The sequence below is a fragment of the Rhinolophus hipposideros genome, assembly GCF_964194185.1.
Source record: "Rhinolophus hipposideros genome assembly, chromosome: 3".
Classification (NCBI taxonomy): domain Eukaryota; kingdom Metazoa; phylum Chordata; class Mammalia; order Chiroptera; family Rhinolophidae; genus Rhinolophus; species Rhinolophus hipposideros.
In genome coordinates this window covers 93,173,587-93,193,584 of record NC_138049.1, presented here as the reverse complement: position 1 = coordinate 93,193,584, position 19,998 = coordinate 93,173,587, and the positions used below count along the sequence as shown (strand labels likewise).

Here is a 19,998-nt window from a genome sequence, read left to right as displayed (position 1 = left end):
ACAGAGAGCTGGTTGTTCAACAATCATCTGCATGTAACTGAATATACTCCATAATTTTTTTTCTTTTAGTATAAATACATTTTTCAGTTCTTTACTATTACAAAAAAATATCACAATAAATATATGGTATTTTGTGTACATATGTGTAAATTCCTTTAGGGTATATACCTGGTGGTGGAATATCTAGTTGATAAACTATGCATATTTCAATTTATTAGGTAGCATGGTATTGTGTCCCACCTGCAGTGTATAAGATTTCCTGGTTCCTCAAGTTCTTTGCAAACATTTGGTACTGTCAACCTTCTTCATTTATGCCAATCTGAGCTTGAGGTTGTTTCGTTGTTATTTCATTGTTGTTTCAATAGATATTTTTCTGATTATTTGTGAGGTTGAAATTCTTTTAATATGTTTATCGGTCATTTGGGTTTTTGTTTTTGTATATTTTGTGTTCACATTTTTTCTATTTTTCTCTTAAACTATCTCTCTTTTTTCTTATTGATTTGTAAGAATTTCTTTATATTCCTGGATAATTTACTCTTATTCAAGTACATGCAGGATCAATACCTTCTTCCATCTATGGTTTGTCCTTTATCTATGTTGTTGTGTTTTTTTGTCATAAAAAAGTTTAAATTTTGATATAGTCAAATTTATTATTTCTATGTTTTTTTTCACATTTAAACAATTTTTCTGACCTCAAAGATTAAGGAATTTTCCTATATTTTCTTTTTCAAAGTTTTGATTTTGATATTTAGTCTTTAATCCAGGGGTGTCCAAACTTTTTGCAATGTTTTTTACCAAGGGCCATATGCGGAAAAATACACAAACAGCCGGGCCACTCACTCGAGGTGAAGTACGTATTGCCTCACCTGGTTTATTTAAGTAAACTAAATATATTTTTGGAATTTGCTGCGGGCCAATAAAAAATGGATTGCGGGCCACGGTTGGTCTGTGGGCCGCAGTTTGGACACCCCTGCTTTAATCCATCCATAATTTATTTTTGTGACAAGTGACAGAGTTTAATTTTTTCATCACAGAGAAATGCTATTGACCTAACATCATCATTGAAAAGACCAAATTTTCACTTTTGGGTTTTCGGTTTATCTCATATACTACAAAATCCCCATATATGCTTGCAGCTGTTTTAGAACTCTCTATTCCATTCTATAGACCCACTGTGTTTTTCTTTTTTGGCAATATCACACTCTCTACCGTAGCTTTATAAAAAATTATTGACATACTGTTAGGGCAGTTTCTTTCTCCTTGTCCTTCCTTTTCAGAGTTTTCTTATCTATTTTTGGAGGTTTACTCTTTCATGTGAATTTCAGAAAGTTTGTTAGTCAAATTCCACAAGACCTTGTTAAGCTTTTTATTGGAATAACATTGAATATATAGACCGCTATCAAAATAATGACTATTTTTATTATATGGACATGCAAGCTCTAGACCTTGAGGTTTGCTCTGAGCCGAAGATTCTACTAGAGACTCTTACACCTCATGCATGCAAGAGTAGGAGGGTGTCTAAATATATGTACCTTTCTCATCCATGAATGAATATATGTGTGTGTATAAAGATCAAAACTTTTTATAATTGCTTTCTAATATTTCCATAAAAATCTAATTTTTATTAGATTTCAGGACTTTAAAAATAATTTTGTAGATTATTTTTATTTCTATTGTGAAACTGATTTCTTATCTGTTATATGAACAGTTATTGCTGGTCTATGGAGGTGTTATTGATTTGATATGCTTATCTTAGTATTAACTTTTTCAAACTTTTCCCTGGTGTTTGGAGCCTGAGCTTTTGTGTTAAACGTAGTATTTGTCCTCAAAAGGGTCAATGACATCTTCACTGACTACTTTTTTTAGAGCTATAATACATATGGAAGGGTCAAAGTTACTAATATGACAGCCAGGGCAAGGTCCAAGAGGCATTTATCACAAGGTGTCTGCTAAAATCTGTTCACTTGCAACGATGGCTTGGACTAGATCCACTTGCATTCTCTCATTTGTCCTGTTGTTTGTTCACATAACAGCTGTGTCGGTAAGTGGAGTTCTGCTTTTCTGGGTATTTAAAAATGTCGTTAATTCAAGTATACATTATCCATTTTCTGTATATTTATTTTCTTTCAGATTAAGCATCTTTCTAAAGGAAATGGTAAGGCTCAATTGAAATGCATAGAGAGTGTTTCTGAGCCTTTTCTCTTTTGTTCAGCAAGACCAGTAATAATTTTTTTTCCCACTTTTTAACAGTACGTGATGCCAATTTGGAAGAACAGAAGGATATTTCAGAAATAAATTTAGGTGGGTTCATTTTCTGTATTATTAATGCCTTGAAATAATTTTAAATCCTGTGAAAGAATTGCTGAAAACCTATTACCTTCATAATACAGTATTGGTTAACTTGTGGGGGAGGGATATTTATTGGTGCTGCGTCAGAACTTGCAGTTTCTGAAAAATGGAAATGTGGAAAGAGATGGTTAGACCAAATTTTCTAGAACTAGTCTATGCTTAACGGATCTAGAAATACACAAGGTTTTTGTTTAGAAGTAGTTCCTTCTGCCAGTTTCCATTTTGAAAAAAAGGAAAGAAAAATGGATGATAGTCTACTTGCTAAAGAAGAATATAAGGAATTTGCCTAGGGTTATATTTAATGGAGGGGGAAAAACCCAGTCCCTCTACAGGGCCATCATATTTACTAATAAATGTTTGCTCAGGACTTAGAGAAGAGAGCAAAGGTGTTTCCGTTTCGACATCTTGTCCACAAACACATTTCTTAAAGAAGTCCATCAGTCTCGTCCATTACTGAGAGAGAAACTGAGTTATCATCTCTCTTTTTCCTCTTTTGTCCAGATTCTAAAGTAAGGGACTAGCCTCTCCATTTTGAGTGTCTTTGGTCAGGATTGATGGGAAACAGAGGTATTCATGGTCATAAACACCTAAAGCTTACAAAAGTCTTCATATCTAATTGCACATTTATTTGTCAAATTCTGTAGTGTAGTAAGTGCTATTTTCCTTTTGCAGGGAGGGACAGGAGGCTCTTTGTGATTGAGGTGACCTGCCCATATCACAGATGGCAGTGATGGGGCTTACTTCCTGGTCTTCTGAATCATAGCTCAGTGCTATATGAAGACTTCAAAACTAAAAAAAAAAAAAAAAAAAAAAGCCCATACCTAAAGGTTAAATTTCTCTGGCTTTGTCCCATTTACAGAGGGAGGCAGGCTAGCTGATATTTCATTGGAAGAGCTTGGGAATGACTGCACGGGCAGAGCGAGGTGAATGGGTGAATGGCTTTCAGGGCTTTCGAATCAGGCATCAAATGATCTCTCATCAGAGTCAGGCTGTCAAGATGTAATAATTGAGAGGATGTGCTGTACTTAACAGGCTGGAATTAGAAGTCGTTTTCCTAATCTTATCCTTATTTATCTAGTAAAAAACAGTTCTTTTACCTTAGAGCCTTTTCTTAATCTTCATATCCATCACCATATCTGAACTGTGACCACAATGAAGAAATTTTACCATGTGGGTCCTTTCTCTTTTTAGGTCAATCCAACCAAGCTTTCAAGGTTGATTGGGTTAGCCACATAGCCAGAATCACAAATTGTTTGACAAACATCATATAGATAAAATTGCCACTTTTTTACGATCTTCTCTCCATAAGCTTCATGATGCTGATTTAACTTTTTCTACCCCAAGACCTGCTCCTCTCAGTCTTTTCCATTTCAGTAAACACAGTCTCCTCCTTCTAGACCTTTAGGTTCAGACCTCAGAGTTGCTCCAACTCTTGGCTCTCTCTTATACCTTACACACCATCTGTCAGCAAATACTATTAGGTCTACCTTCAAATTTTATCACAAGTTGTGACTTTTCAGCAGCTACTTCTCTTTTCCTGTCCTGGTTCAAGCCGTCTCATCTCTGGCCTGGTCCTTGTAGTGACCTTAAAACTGCTCTTCCCTTTCTGTCTTCATCCTACAGGCTATTCTTCACAAAGTAGACAGAGCTCTCTTAATATCACTTCTCTGATCCTTTACTTATTGGCTGACATCTCATCCCGTGCAAAATAAAGGTTCTGGAGGTTTGATTCACAAAGTGTGGTCCATGGGCCACCATCACCTGTACCGCCTAAAAGCTTTCTTAGAAATGCAGCATCTCAGGCCCCAACCCACACCTACAGAATCAGCAGCATCTCCATTCTGACAGAGCCCAGATGATTCCTATGCACGTGAAAGTTTGAGATGATCTGATCCTGGCCAGCTTTCCGATCTCATTTTTTTTTTTTTTTTTACAACTTCCTTCCTTACTTACTCGAGCTTTCTAGCCCTGGCCTCACAGATATTCCTCTACCTAGTAAGAGCTTCTCAGTGTGTGGCCCCCTCAACCAGAAGCATCAGCATCACCAGGGAACTTGTTAGAAATAAAATTCTCAGGCCGCATCTCAGACTTACCGACTCAGAAATCCTGGGGGTGCAGCTCAGCAATCTGTGTAACAAGTTGTCATGCAGGGTCTCTGGTCCCGCTCCCCGCACAAGAACGTGAGGCCAAAAAGGAGCACCCACGGAGCCATAGATAGGGGAGTCATACCACTATATTCTTGCGGGTGGCTGGGTTGGAGATACAGGAAGCAGGAGCCACATGATCCGCAATCTGCCATCCACTTCTCTGCCAACCAACCACATCCCCCTAGCGTAGCCACAGCAGTTATAATAGTTGCTAATGGCTAACCTATAATAGCTGATGGCTAACTAGTCACAGCTGATGGCCATCTGATTACAATTGATGGCCATCTAATAACTGAGCCAGCACCTTTTGACGTGAGGCTGAGAGACTGGAAACTACTCTCTGGGACTCTGTCCCTACACAAGCCCCCCTGGAGATTCTGATGCTAACATTTGGGAAACACTGCTCTAGGACATCCAGGCTTTCCTGCCTTAGGACCTTTGTGTTTGCAGCTGCCCTTGCCTTCAATAATCTTCCTTCGCTTTTCTCTCCATCAGATTTCTACTTCAATCCTGCCTTCCCAGGGCGGCCTTCCCTCACCACCCTTTGTAGAGTATCAGCCCTCCCCCACCTCAGCACTCTTTTCCCCTTCCTTTGTCTTATGCTTTTTTTTTTAATTGCGATTTTCACCATCTGCTATACTCTACATTTATTTTTTTTTGTCTTCCCTCCTCAATTAAGAATGCCATTTCCCTGTGGGTTTTGCTATATTCTCTGCTATGTTCCCAGAATCTGGAACAATGCCTGGGCACATTAGACACTTAATAAGTAAGTATATGCTACCTGAGCAAACTGGGGAGTGACTAGATCGAGGCTTGCTTTCAATGGATATGTACTCCTTTGGAAGTGCTCCTCTTGCTGCACTGTCTCACACTCCTCTGTGATCCTTCTATACTGACCAATCACTGGGGCCAAGGTCTGAGTGGGCTTGTTCATACTTCTCCAGAAGAGCCCTCTCCTACTCCAGGTCAGGTGTCAGGAAATGCATACTTTTGCTCATGACAAGCCTAGACGACAGTGAGAATAGACCAGTACCTCTACTGAACAGGAAATTCAAAATCTGGGTGCTACTGGTGGTGGGGCAGTGGTGTCACTGCCATCTGTTGTTAATTGTGCTGTTATTATATACATAGGATAGGGTTATGGAGGTTAAGAAAATGTAGGAAATGTGTGCATAAGGAAAAGGGTGATGCAAGGACAACCTTAGTTGCTTGGCTTTGGAGAGTTCCGTTGCCTTGTTCAGGGCAAAGAACAACATGAACTCATTTCTGTAGGGTCAGGAAGAAGGATGGTATAATGATAGAAGGGGGCTGGGGTGGGAAGACAGGAGTCCTAAAACTCAGGCAGCTCCTGACCACCTAGTACATCACTTCCAATCTCAGGACTCCATTTCACTCCTTGAAATATGAGAGGTTTGGAGTCGGTAATCAGAAAGATCTTTTCCGACTTATCTCTTCCCTTTATAATTCTTGGACAAAGTTTCTTGTTCCAAAAATGAAAACAGAAGATGTGACAATATATGATATTTTTTGGGCTATTTACACTCACTCAATTAGAGGGAATGTTTGCATGGTTTCAGAATGAGTTTCACCACATAAAGATGAACAATGAAAGATTTACAATAGAAAAGATGAATTTTAGTAATGCTCATTTAAATATCTCTTTTTTCAAAATCCACCTCTAGCTGCAGGGTTGGACCTCTTTCAAGGGGATATCCTCCTTCAGGTGAGTACCACCAATAACACAATTATGTCCCTCAGGACTGGCTGTGACATAGGATTGTGAGCCTCTGCTGTGTCGAGCCCTGGATGGGCACAGTGGAGGAGATGAAAGAATCTAATCTGTAATCTGTACCTACAAGGACTTCCACTGTGGTTGGTAGTAACGAATATAGATTAAAAAAAAAAATTAGCGAACAGTAAAAAAGTGTCTATAATTATTAAATTGCTTGTCCACCCAATTTCCTAATAAGTGAAGAATGAGAGAAGAAAATGTTTAAAGTGGCTATTTCAGTTTGGGGGAATTGCAGGTTTTATTTATTTTGTTCTTTTTTTAAAAAATTTTATTTATTTAAGTGTTTTTTCCAGGACCCATCAGCTGCACTTCAAGTAGTTGTTTTAATCTAGTTGTGGAGGGCGCAGCTCACAGTGGCCCATGTGGGGATCGAACCGGCAACCTTGTTGTTAAGAGCACCGTGCTCTAACCAACTGAGCTAACCGGCCGCCCCTATTTATTTTATTCTTAATAATTTCTCTGAATTTTCCAACTTGTCAATAATGCATTATCACTTTATAATCAGAACATAAATGCTACTCAACTGTTGAATTATGTGACAGATTATTTGTGGTGTGAGAGTTTAGTGAAGGCGGAAGCCAACGAGACTTTGAGGACTAGCCTTTCTATGATAGTTATCTCTGCTTTGTTTTCACAGAACTCCAGAAACGGCCTGAGAGACCCCAGCGCCAGGTGGAAGTTCCCCATTCCTTACATTCTGGCAGACAATCTGGGTAATACTAATTGTTCCTAAGTAGGAGCTTTGGGTTTAACTTTTCTCTGTCCTCTGTCTCCTGTCATTGGCTTCAGATTGGGAGTAACTACCAAGGTATAAGAGAATCCAAGCCCTGACGATTCTTTATCTCCTGGGCTGACAGGCATGACATTACGTCCAAACCAGGGCTGCTTTACCAGTCTGAGATACAGAGTATCAAATATTAAATTTAAAAAGGCAGAACACATTAATATGTTAATAAGACCCAAAGCGTCATTAAGAACAAAAGCACAATGAAATGTAATTTGGCAGCATAGCCATGAAAAATTGGCATTTGAAATAATAGTTTGCTTAGGTGAAGCAAAATTTAGTATGAGGATACTATTTTCAGCATACCGATTTTCCCTTTCTCTGATAAGACAGACATTTTTGACAAACAGAAAAGTCTATATTTCACATGGTTGTAGTAAATGTATGTTTAACTTGATAAGAAAATTCCAAACAATTTTCCAAAGTGAGTGTGCCATTTTTCTCACTAATAATGTACAAGTGTCCCATTGGTTCCACTTTCTCACTAACATTGGTGGTGTTAATCTTTTTAACTTTAGCCATTCTAAAGTTGTGGTGGTGAAATGGTGTGTCACTGTGATTTTATTCTGCATTTTCCTAATGACTAATGAAATTTAGCACATTTTCATGTGCTACTGGCCATTTGTGTATTCTCATATGACATGTCTGTTCAACTCTTTCATGATTTTTTATTGTATTATTTGACTTTTCATTATTTATAGAGCTTTATATATTAAAGTCCTTTGTCAGATATATATAATGAATATTTTTTCCAGTCTGTGACTTGCCTTTTTTTAAAGCAATGTATTAATTTTATTAATGTTTTCTAAGGACCAGCTTTTGACTTGTTAATTTTCTCTTGCTTCTCTGCTTTGTATATTGTTGCTTTCTGCTCTTTATTATTTCCTTTCTTCTACATACATCAGGTTTAATTTGCTCTTGTTTTAATATTTAAGGTGGAAATATATGTCATTGATTTTAAATCTTCACTTTTTTCTAACCTTATATAATGCGATAATATGGCATCTAAAGCTATAAATTTTATTTGAAACACTGGCTTTACTGCTTTCCACAAATTTTATATGTTGTATCTTTATTAAAATGTATTTGAGGTATTTTCTAATTTCTGTTGTGCTTTTTGTAAAAAGCCATAGGTCAATTAGAAATATATTTTTAAGTTTCCAAATATTTGGAGCTCTTCTAGACCGTCTATTATTGATTTCCAGTTTTTGTTGAGGTCAGAGAACATATTCTATAAGATTTCAATCTTTTGAAATTTGCTGAGACATGTTTTATGGTCTAACTTATGGTCTGTCTTGGTGAATGTTGTTTGTACACTTGAAAGAACTTGTATTCTGCAGTTCTGGGGCATGTTACTCTATCAGCGTTAAACAGATCAAGGTGATTATTGGTGTTGGTTGTACATTAGATATTGCAAATATTACATTTTAGAGATTCTGCATTCTTACTCTCCTCTGAATAGTGTTAATTTGTGTTAGTGCAGTAAATTACTGACTGATTATCTTGGATTTGTGAATGTTTTGTTTTGATTTCGTCCTTAGCTCAAAGCAAATCCCTTTGTGCTAGAACATAGTCTTTTAAGACGTGGCCTCTTTGGAGTTTCAATAGAATGCCCAAGAGTTTTCCCAGCCCCTCTAATTGGCATAACTCAAACTCCAAATTCTCTCTCCAATACGGTGGGAAGCAGCTGAGATATCTGTTTAATTTAATCAGCATCCCACCTGTTACATTCCACTAAGCTCCTTGGAGACTTCTCCAATTTGTGCAAAGTCCAGGGGTCAGACAAAAATTGGAGATATGTTTACACAGAGATTTTGAAACCACCAGCTCCCGCTGCCCTCCTCCCGCACACACAATTAATCATTGCTATTTTCTTTCCAGGATTTCCTCCCTTGATTTTCAGTCACTCAGGCAATCCCAAACTCTTCCCTGTGATATGTCAAGAAAATACAACTGCAAAGTTATGCTTGAGTTCTCTCTTCCTTGCTCTAAAAGAATTAGGGTGTGCCCTCATGCAAAAAGCTGTATAAATGTAAATCTTTTTTTAAATTTATTATTTTTAATTTATTATACTTTTTTAATTTATTGGGGTGACAATTGTTAGTGAAATTACATAGATTTCAGGTGTACAATTCTGTATTACATCATTTATAAATCCCATTGTGTGTTCACCACCCAGAGTCAGTTCTCCTTCCATCACCATATATTTGATCCCCCTTATCCTCATCTCCCACCCCCCACCCTCCTTACCCAATGACATTTCCTCCTTTCATGAATAAACTGTCCTATAGTTTCGGCCTGTTTTAGTCATTTTTCCAGTGCTTTCAAAGCATTTCTTTTCCTAATTTCCCCCCAAAGTGTATAATTGTTATCAGTGAGAGGATTAGTCAGATTCAAGCTCCTTCAGCATTACCATATCAAACACTCTGTCAACAGATTCTGACACTGAATATAATTAGCCTTCCTTTACTCATCTTTAATAAGTAGCTTCATCAATGGCTGAAGTTAACTCTTCTCATATTAGTCGATGAGGGTTAAGGAGGGCGCGTGGTTTTCAAACCTAACATGGTTGTTTAAGACAAAACTATATATAATTTACTACGTCATGGCACAGTGAAGCACTGAGGCAAAAGATAAGCTCCTTCCTCACAAGGGGCTAACAGTGTCCTAAGAGGAGCAGACTATGTACATAAAGACAACACAAAAAATAGAAGTGTGACTTTCAGGGGAGACATACTCAGGATTGGTTTCACGGAGAAGAAAAAGGTTTCAAGTGGGGTTTAATTCCATTTTTTTTTCTTTTGAATGATGTTGGGACAGTTTTTACAAAATTATTACAGAATTGCTTACTTTCCTTTGTACAACTTATTCAGGTAAGTGGAAAACGGAAATGATGTGCTTTTAAAATTAACCACTCTTAGCACTCCCACTATTTGGCTTGAGGATAACAAAAACAACATAATCTTATAGGCAGCATGACTTTAGCAAAATCAACATTTTTTCCTTACCCTTTTGTGAAAACCAAGCTGTCTTGTTATCTATGTTGTTTCCACAATTAATTCACTGACTCTTCCAATGAGTATTTCTTTAATGACCTTGATAAGGTCTTATGACATATGAACTGTGGAATCTCCAACTTGGTAGATTAGTAAATGAAATAAGAGCTGGGATAATGTGAAGAAAGTACTTGATAAACTGCCAAGAATTACAAACTCTTTGAGAGAATGCACAAGACCAAATGTACAAAAAATATAATTTAATTTTATATGACTTAGCTTTATTTTGAACTTAGAGACATACCTTCGATGAGTTGATGGGAGAGACAAACCACACACACAAAGTTAAACATAATCTCCATTCCTCTGGACCATCCTTCCTCCCCACCCCATCCTTGTATTAGGCAACACCAAAGTGGTGTGAGCATGTTAAGGGAAAGGAAAGACATTTAATCTTTGATCACTGGTTCACACAAGTCACTAGTAGGCATCTATTGTTCTTGCCCCTTCAGGTAGATTAGGCTTCTGCTGCTTTCGTTCCAAATTGGGGTTATTAGCAATCTTTTCTAAGGCTATCTACAGTGCTGCCTATCTAGCCTTGCCATCTTTCCAGGGGTCTTGCAAGAAAACACGGTAAAATACCATATGTACTTATGCTTTCAGAATTCATAAACGTCTCTACACTGCTCTCTTTCTCCAACAAGAGGGGATGTCTTTTCAGACTGGGTTTAGGAACACCATTCTCATTGCTTCTCTCCAACTTATTTTATCTATTCATTCATCCATGTGAAAGAGAGCCATGTGACTCTCCTGAGGCAATGCACACAGAATCTCTGCTTGAATGGGGAGACAGGACAAGGAGAAAATGGAAGCTATTTTATGATTTCATTTAGCCACATACACATACATACATTTTGTAGTTTTATTTACCTTATGCATTTAAAATATGCCCTTGATGTTTATGTCCACAAATAATTTTTCAGTTTTAGTTTTCAAGGAATCTGTTTACTACTGAAAAAACAAACAAACAACCAAAAAACCTATAATGAACTTCTGTGAATTTCATGTGGTGGCATGTTTTTCTGTAAACTATGTTATATACATTATCCAAGATCTAAATAATACTCATTGGTATTTTTACTGATTTCTGCAGGGTTGAATGCCAAAGGAGCCATTCTCTATGCCTTTGAAATGTTTCGCCTCAAGTCCTGTGTGGATTTCAAGCCCTATGAAGGAGAGAGCTCCTATATCATTTTTCAGCAGTTTGAAGGGTTGGTATGAAATTTTACATAGTGTGAAAATCACCTATTCTTTGGTTTATAAAAAGTGACATATCTCTCTTAAAGGCTAAAAGAAGAAATTGGAAAGAAACTGAAAGGAAAATCAAATCTTTCACTGTGAATTTTTAAATTACATAACATTTTTAACATACTACGCAGAGAATGAGCTGTTTGGATGACTTTGGGCCCCAGGGAGATTTATCTCCATTTCTTTCCTAAGTTTAGGTCATGTTTTAAATTACAGTGCTTCTTAAAGTCAAATTTATTAAAATATAAATCACACCCTATTTATGTTATTGTTTAAAATTATGGTACTCTGTTGGCTGGACCTCTTTGAAAAGTTCTTTTTTATTTATTTATTTATTTATTTATTTATTTATTTATTTATTTATTTATTCTTTGAAAAGTTCTAGATATAAACTTACTCTTCATAGTTATTCATTTCTAAGAAGAAATAATTGGTATATTTAAAAAAAAGCGCATTTTCTTTTTTTGTGGTTATGTCAATCAATCTGGGCTAGATGAGGTTGGGAGGCTAACCTACGACCTGCTGTAACACTTGTGTGTCTTCAACGCCAGCCTGGAGATACTAGCTCACACTGCAATTCCCATCACTGCCCCTAGGTGTTACCTGGACTTGGTTGTTTAGTTCTGATGGTGGAATTTGAATTAATCCTTGATGGATAACAGAGATGAAAAAGTTAGCACACGATTTAGCCTCTTAAAAAATATGCAAAATATAGCAGTAAAAAAAGTAAAATTCTGATGATGACTTAGGTACAAGTGAAGTACCTTAGTTAACCTGAGCATTTTCTTAGATCATTCTTTTATTAAAAGGAAAAAAAAGATATAAAGAACAGCTATTGTGTATTAGGAAGTATGCTAGTCTGTAGATACAAAGAAGTACGAGATACAGTCTACACCTCACAAGGTTTACAGTTGGCAGGTGGGGGTGGTGGAGAAACAACAAATAAATGGTTCTAATATGCAATGGTGAGTGCCGTGGTCTATAGAAAGACAGAAGCAGGACCTTTCATGTAGTATGAGGTGAAGTGTCAGGGGAGCCCCGCTGAGTGTTAGAGAGATGAAGGAAGAAGGACATAGAAGAAGAGGAGAGGCAGGAGAAATGGGGGAGGTGGGAAGAGAGTGAGAGTGAGAGAAAGTGGGGAGGGAGAAGAAGGAGAAGAGAGAAAAAGAAGAAAGAAAAGAGAACAAACATGAATAGAAATCTGACTTACTTGGAGAACTCATTAAGTTCAGGATATCTGAAGCTTTGCATGTAAGGGGCAGAGTGATGAGAAATGGAGCCAGGAAGATAAACAGAAGCCTGGTAATAGTGAGCTATGTATAAGGGAATCCACTTTTATGTAGAAATATGTTCAATTCTTCATTTTAGAAAGATTACTTTGGCAGCAGTGGATAAAGAATCGAAGTGGGGCAAGACTGGTGGCAGGAAACCAATTAAAGGATCCCCAGGAGAGAAATGAAAGGGACCTACACTAAAGAAGAGGCAGTTGAAATAAAGAAGAGGGAATGGATTTCAGAAATATGTAAAGAGGTGGACTTCTCAGAAACAAGTGATTAGTTGAGGTAGGGGTTAGGAATAGAGAGGAATCAAGGATGATCAAGATTTTTGATTTGCATGACTGGTGGGTGGTAACCTCACTCACTGACATGGGGGAGATCGCCAGAAGATTGCCGTAGGGGGTAGGATAGTGAATTTGTTTCTGAACATGTAGTTTATTGTTTGAGGTTTTTGTGGGTCATATAAATGGAAATAACCAACACTTATTTGGACAGTTTCTTTCTATGTGAAGGGAAACATTTAAAGTGTACCTCAAGCCGTGCCAAGACCGCAGATTTTCATGGTTCTCTGCTTTTGACTTCACCATCTTGTCCCTTGGCAACCTCCTCTGAGCTTAAAGGAAGCACCAAAGCCTTTCATTATTCATTGAAAATTTCAGGGGGAAAATAATCCACTTTCTTAACACTTTTATTTCCATTCTTTAACTACAATTTTTGCATCACTTTTTTTTTTTACAAAGAGAAAGAAGTTGTTTCTCTTAAAAATAAAATATTCAAAATGATCACTTTCTGAAAGTTCTCCTTTTCCCAGTAAGATTTTCTCAGTTTCTTTTCAGTGTGTAACTCAGTCCCCAGGTACCTGATGAAGGGGTGGGTCAGCTTTGAGGGACACTGTCTGTAAAACCTGAATATGGGGGACTCATTGCCTGTGGCAGGGAGTTTTCTCTGTTACATTTAAGTTAGGGGAGGGAGAAAGGGAAAGATAAAGCCTGTGCAAGAAACTGGCCCAAAGTTCCCCAAATCCTTCACGGTCCTTGTAACTCTGAAGCTGAAAGTTAATTGGGCTTTTTCTAAAAGACCAGGTCAAGATTCACAGAGTGGTAGAATTATGGCATTTTTCCAACTTTAACCTTTCTGTTGGGGAAGAGATGGGTGTATAATAAATGCTTCCTCCAGATTGTGGCCATTTTGAAAAGTAAACTCTGATTTGATAATGAAATTCTACTGTCAGAAAAACAATTCGGTCATGATGATGCTTGCACTACCTGGAAAATTTACTAAAGATCATTGAATTGTATACTTAAAATTGTGAATTTTGTTGCATGTAAATTATACCTTAATAAAGTTGTTAAAATATAATTAAGATCCATCTTTGAGTAAAGACAAATTCAGTGGCATTTGAAGGCAGATGATGCTAGCAATCTTGGAGAAAACAATGTCGGCTAAAACAATGTGACTGTCACCAAGAAACCTGTAATCTGTTGGCAGCATTTAAAACCATTGGCAAATCTTTTATTCAGTTGAACATTTGTTATAGATTCTTGCTCCACAGCTTAAAGCAGATAAGGAGACAATTTGTGGAAAGCTTCAGGTTTGCTAATAGAAGTGGGAAATCAGATTTATGAGAAAAGACAAAAATAATTGGGGAAATGTGGGCAGAAGGCTGCATCCTGAGGAACTTAGGGTATCTGCCAGCAGTTTCTGAGTCCACTGTTGTCTGAGGGAAGTTATGGGTTCCTCTTGCCTGGGGCCCTTCAGAAATATTAGACCTGGGCTATGTTGTCACTAATGAGGCTGTTTCTCATGGTCATAAAAATTTACACCTGCTCTTTATAGGAAATTTGGAAATTCATTAGAGTATAAAGGAGAAAATTTAAATCAACCACAGCCACCACTTAGAGACAATATTTTGGTGTAAAAGTGATAGTGTTATTATTTGGAATGGGTTTGTGCAGGTAAGGAAGAATGCCGGTTTTTACTTCTTTCTACCTGATGCATTATTAGGATTAATTTGCCACTTATATGTATAACGGACCATCATTTTTAAAGCCTGCATAACACCCTCCAGGGAAATGTTTCTTTAATTAACCAGTCCCCTATCAGTGAACCATCAGGATATGAGAGTGCTATTGATAATTTCTTTTTAAAATGAAACCTAACTTATTTCTAATTTCTGTCCTGCAATCCTATGAATTACAGCCACTTAAGACTTCTCTAGGAGAAAATTTCCCTCTTCTCCTCTTTTAAGATGCTGGTCGGAGGTCGGCGACCAACATGTGGGACAGAACCTTTCCATTGGCCTGGGGTGTGACTATAAGGCCATCATCGAACACGAGATCCTGCATGCTTTGGGATTTTACCATGAGCAGTCAAGAACTGACCGGGATGGTTATGTGAAAATATGGTGGGATGAAATTCTTCCAGGTGTGTATAAACCCAAGGTAGATGGATGGACTGTGCTTTTATCTTTACCATTTGCTGAGACCAACCCTGGGATGACAAGTCCAATTTGTGTGTGGATAGGTACTTCAGATTCTCCAGTGGGAATACAAAGTATAAAGTGGGCAAGGGTATGATTACTTGTCATGTGGACTCTGTGGGTCTGATCCCAGACAAGGGTCTCAGGGAATACTGTATGTTGGATCATTTTAAGTGGGGATTAATTGAAAGTAAAACAGATGTCTTTTTTTTAGTTTCAGTGTTTGTTTTGGAAATTTATCTAAAATGTTGTCTATTTTCCTGTCTTCGTAAGTAAAGTGATTTAGGTCTCTGAAAATGTCAGGGTCATTTTTCTGGATATGCAATTTCATGGAGCTCTAGAGGTTTAGTTGAATAGATGATGACTCTATGACCTATTCAAGAAGTTTTTTTTAGTGCTTTACCAAACCAATGACAGGTGTTTGAAAACAAAAATAAATAACAACAGAAATGAATTTTTTTTTTGTCTGACGTTATACCCCCATTTCTGTTCATTCTAGCTAATAGCCTGAGCTCTAGTTAATCAAAATTTATTGGTATTTTCTTTCTCTCTTCTAAAAACCACTCTTTTTCTGCCCCCAACTATACAATGGATAACACAGTTTTATTCCACATTACCATGCAGTTATGCTATTCTAATAATTGCAGTGTTCTTCAATTTTGTTAGACTTTCCTTAATTGTTTGAGACAACTAAGTGCAGTGCTTCTGAGTAACAACATAATTTATCCATTAGTTTCCCAATGTCCTGGGGGGAAAAGTCAATGCTGTGTTTCTGAAAACACCTAGTTTTTCAATAAAAATTAGTTCAGGGAGTAGAAAATTAGTTTTGGCAGTAGTAGATTCATTAAACTTTAACGTATCAGAAATGTCTTAACTATTATCACACATGATTTTCATGAAGCAAATAATTGCCTTATTATTATCTGATTTTTTTGAGATCCCAATTTCCTGTATGAGTTCATACATTCAAGTACATCTCTAATAATTTTACTTTAAGGGACTTAGAAGAACTAGCCATACTTTAGAATTAAATATGAATCCCCAAAAAACTTCTGCCAGAACTAGCTCATTTTGGAGAAAGGGGGATCAATGGTTCTCACATGGGGTAAGGCTATGTAGGATGGCTAATCATATCAAAGTCACCTATGGGTTTTCTCAATCTGTGTCCCTCCCAGTACCTCATATTCTGATACTTCTATGAATGTGGAGTGTTGGTGGAAGGAGGGAAACCGTGTGGTTTGTAAAACCTAATATGTTCCCAGGATTGGACCCACACACACACTTCTATTCATCCTGCCACCCAACTACTGAGCTAGATGCCAAGTGATATTCTTCTCTGCCTCCTAGTCCAATCTAGAGAAGAATTAGAGAGTATTCACCTGGATATGAAATAACAGATGAAATCTAATATATTTGTCTCTTAGGTAATTGTATTACATAACTGGGTCTGTGTAGAGGGGAAAGGAAAGTGGGAGTCATAGGTCAAAGGACCGAATCTCTGCTTGTGAGACTCTGGGCACTATTAGATTTTGTATTTGCCTACAAGCCTGCATTTCTTGTCTTCCCATACATGGACTTGACTGGCTGAAAAATCACATGAAGAAGCAGAAAACATTCACATCTTTAAGTCCTGAAGACCACCATGCTTAGTGCTTTTAAGAGGGCTTTAGGCCAAACAAGGCCCTTTTGTCAGAGGGAGCGGACACACTTGCCAGGATAATTTGCGGACTTGTTCAACTCGGGGTTAGGCATGGATTACTCAACACATGTTTACTCATCGCCTATCTCTGTTTTTATCAAGTATATTTCCATAGATTGAAATTGCCTGCAATCACCACAGAACTGTTCTCAAGTGAGACATCAAATCCAATGAGATAATAAACAGGAGTAGTATTATTGCTCAGGGTAATTCATGATTTTTATTGCCCTTATCTTCAGTTGATTACAATCTTATTACTTAACCACAGAAGATACTGTGCTGGTGGTGAAGTTCTCTCCCCCAAATCCATCTCCATTTCTTAAGTCAGAATTGTGTTTTCTGGACCTGTTTCCTTCTTCCATTAAGGAAAAAACTTCTGAGGTCTAGCAGGGGTTTGCCAACTACAACCCATGGGCCATATCCACTTGCTTTTGTAAATAAGGATTTATGGGGACACAGCCACCCCCATTTGTTTATACATTGTCTATGGCAGTTTTTGTGCTACAATGTCAGAGTTGTGACAGAGACTATATGGCTTGCTAAGCAAAAATATTTTCTATCTCACCCTTTACACAAAAGGTTCGCTGACTAACGTCTGTTTTACAAGATCACTCCCTCATCAAAGTTTCCAGTGCTTAAGTTTGCTGAAGACAGAGCAATCCTTTCCTATTCACTGCCTGGGGCCATTACCTAGCAGACAGTGGACACGGCAGAATATGTTAAATAAAAATTTGTTTAATTATTCAAAACATTTATTTGGCAAAGTATCCTGACGAGAATCCTTGAATAATAAGGAATAAAATAATCTATTCTAACCTGATTATTTTATTGAAAGTTAAGGAAAATATATCTAGTGAGTCCAAAGTGACTTGCGTAAGGTGTCACGAAGAGTCGTCAGGAGATCCCAGACACAGTCCCCAGTCCTTACACCACCTCGATGCTCTTTACACTTCTACTCCCTCAGCTGACATCCTAGGACCAAGAGTTCTGGAAGAAGTTACTTTCTCTGTTCCCTGTTGGGTTCATTTATTTCTTGCAGTTCGGTCTCACCTTTGAAAATGATTTGCTCTCTCTCAAGTTAAGTCTCCATAAAATATCCCTGTGAGTTGGGAAGATGAAACATCTGTATCCTTGTTTTATGCTTAAAAGAAGGTCTTGATCAAAGGAGTTCGTTTGCTTTTCCCAAAGCATCTAAAGACTCCTGCCAGCACCTGCAGGAACACCCACCAGGTTGCACCACACTTCTTCAACCCTAAGTATGGATGTGTTAGACAGACGGTTACATTTTCTTCTCTCTAATTATTCAAAGCAACTGGATGGGAAGCTGGAAAATGAGAACATGTAGATGGGAAGTTATGACTGGAAGAGTTATCAGCATTCTCATTCGGTTTTCCTATTGTTCCCTAAGAAGGAAATAAAAAATCTGCAGCCGAAACTGTAAACATTCCTGATGGCTAGTGGATTAAAAGAACATCTGATTGGTTTCTCATTTCAGCTTTTCATAGTATAGTACATATGATTTTACTTGGGCTAATCTCATAAAAAGGTTTTTCTTTTTTATTTTGAAAGGAAAGTCCATTTTTTCCTTCCTATTTTATTTTTCTATCCATGAGGCTATTTCTGGAACAGAAAGATGTGAGCCTTGATTAACAGGAGGCCCTTTCTTGCCAGCTACTTACGTTTCCCCCAACCCCTCAGATTTCTTTTTCCTAACCTGTGGGAGAGCTGGCCAGGTACAGATCTTGGTGAATGAGGTACTTGGCTATTACCAAGATGTATCAATTCTAAATATTTCTCTGAATTCAGAAATTCTGTTTCCTGCTACTTGGAATACCTGCTTCCACTTTGATAGTTTATCTTCTCTTTCTTAAACCCTTATACATATACATACCTATTTATTTATAAAAAGAATCTTTGATTTAAATATACACACATATTTAATAATTTATAATGTGTATATATTAATTATAACATGTATTTTAATATTCATTATTATAATTTATATACTATTACATATTAATATTATTGGTTAATATTAATAATATGTATAATTTTTATTCATTATGCTAATTACAAAATGTTAAAATAAGTATAAATATGCATTATTGTTATTATTATTTTTGGGTCTCTGCTTGAGTATCTAGTCAAAGGAGGTAGGATGGGGAAACAATATGACTGGGCAGGATCTGGATTCTCCCCCGACAGGTTTCGAGCACAATTTTAACACCTATGATGACAACGTCATCACCGACCTCAACACGCCCTATGATTATGAGTCTTTGATGCACTACGCGCCTCTCTCATTTAACAAGAATGAAAGTGTCCCTACCATCACGGCCAAGATCCCTGAGTTTAACTCCATCATTGGGCAGCGCCTGGATTTCAGTCCCATCGATTTGGAGAGGCTGAACCGAATGTACAATTGTAGTGAGTACCTCTGGGGCTGAGGACGAGGTCAATGAGCCTCAACAGAGATTCCCTGGCACTGCAGGTCTCCTGTAGATTTTCCTTTACTCTTCTTTCATGTTCTAGTTAAGGAAAATTGTCAAGTTACCTTATTTGCCTAGCTCTAGAGTAGAAAAAATTATAACACCCGTATCACGAGACGGTTATGCAAATCAATGAGTTTTGTAAAGGGAAAGTTTTGGAGCAATTTAAGGAGCTGTAATAGTCCAACTTCTTTATCTTGCTTTGGAGGCGGGCATCATTCTGTAAAGCTCAAGATAGATGGTAGGCTTGAAAATATTTTGTATCCTGCAAAATTCTTTACCCAGGGTGGTTGTTCCTGGAACAATCTAGTGTCCCCAGATGGGATGTTTTCTAAAATGACCCCGCTAATCTTCAGAGACACGCTCTTTCATTGTCTTTCATGTGTATGTACAGAAGATATACTAAGTACAAAGCCCAGTATTGTAAGTGCCTCGTTCTTCATCTAAAGGAGTTTGTGGCTGGCATTTTTAGCGCAGCACGATTATAAGCTTTTTCATCATGTGACTGTGACTCTGTGAGGTGAGTAGGGCTGCATTTTTATGTTGACCAGTTCTAAAATCTAGTGATGACAGAAAGATTTGCATTTGAGAACAAGTCAAGAGAATGCGAGCCTCATGATCCTACTGTAGCTGAACACTAAGGTCTTAGTAGCCTAAGACATCAGGTATTTGGAATGA

The 19,998-nt window shown here is 37.5% G+C and overlaps 1 protein-coding gene across 1 annotated transcript in view; it reads left to right on the top strand.

Moving 5' to 3' along the window:
* Window positions 1–1,972: 1,972 nt before the first annotated feature.
* MEP1A (meprin A subunit alpha) overlaps window positions 1,973–19,998 on the top strand; it is a gene marked incomplete at its 5' end in the record, with an annotated part of 29,926 nt that continues 11,900 nt past the window's right edge. Inside the window, 8 exons of the mRNA XM_081034383.1 lie at window positions 1,973–2,041; window positions 2,131–2,155; window positions 2,251–2,301; window positions 6,179–6,219; window positions 6,926–7,001; window positions 11,222–11,339; window positions 14,902–15,077; window positions 19,037–19,258. Of these exons, the coding sequence (XP_080890509.1) occupies window positions 1,973–2,041; window positions 2,131–2,155; window positions 2,251–2,301; window positions 6,179–6,219; window positions 6,926–7,001; window positions 11,222–11,339; window positions 14,902–15,077; window positions 19,037–19,258 (778 nt within the window). The remainder of the gene's footprint in view (window positions 2,042–2,130; window positions 2,156–2,250; window positions 2,302–6,178; window positions 6,220–6,925; window positions 7,002–11,221; window positions 11,340–14,901; window positions 15,078–19,036; window positions 19,259–19,998) is intronic.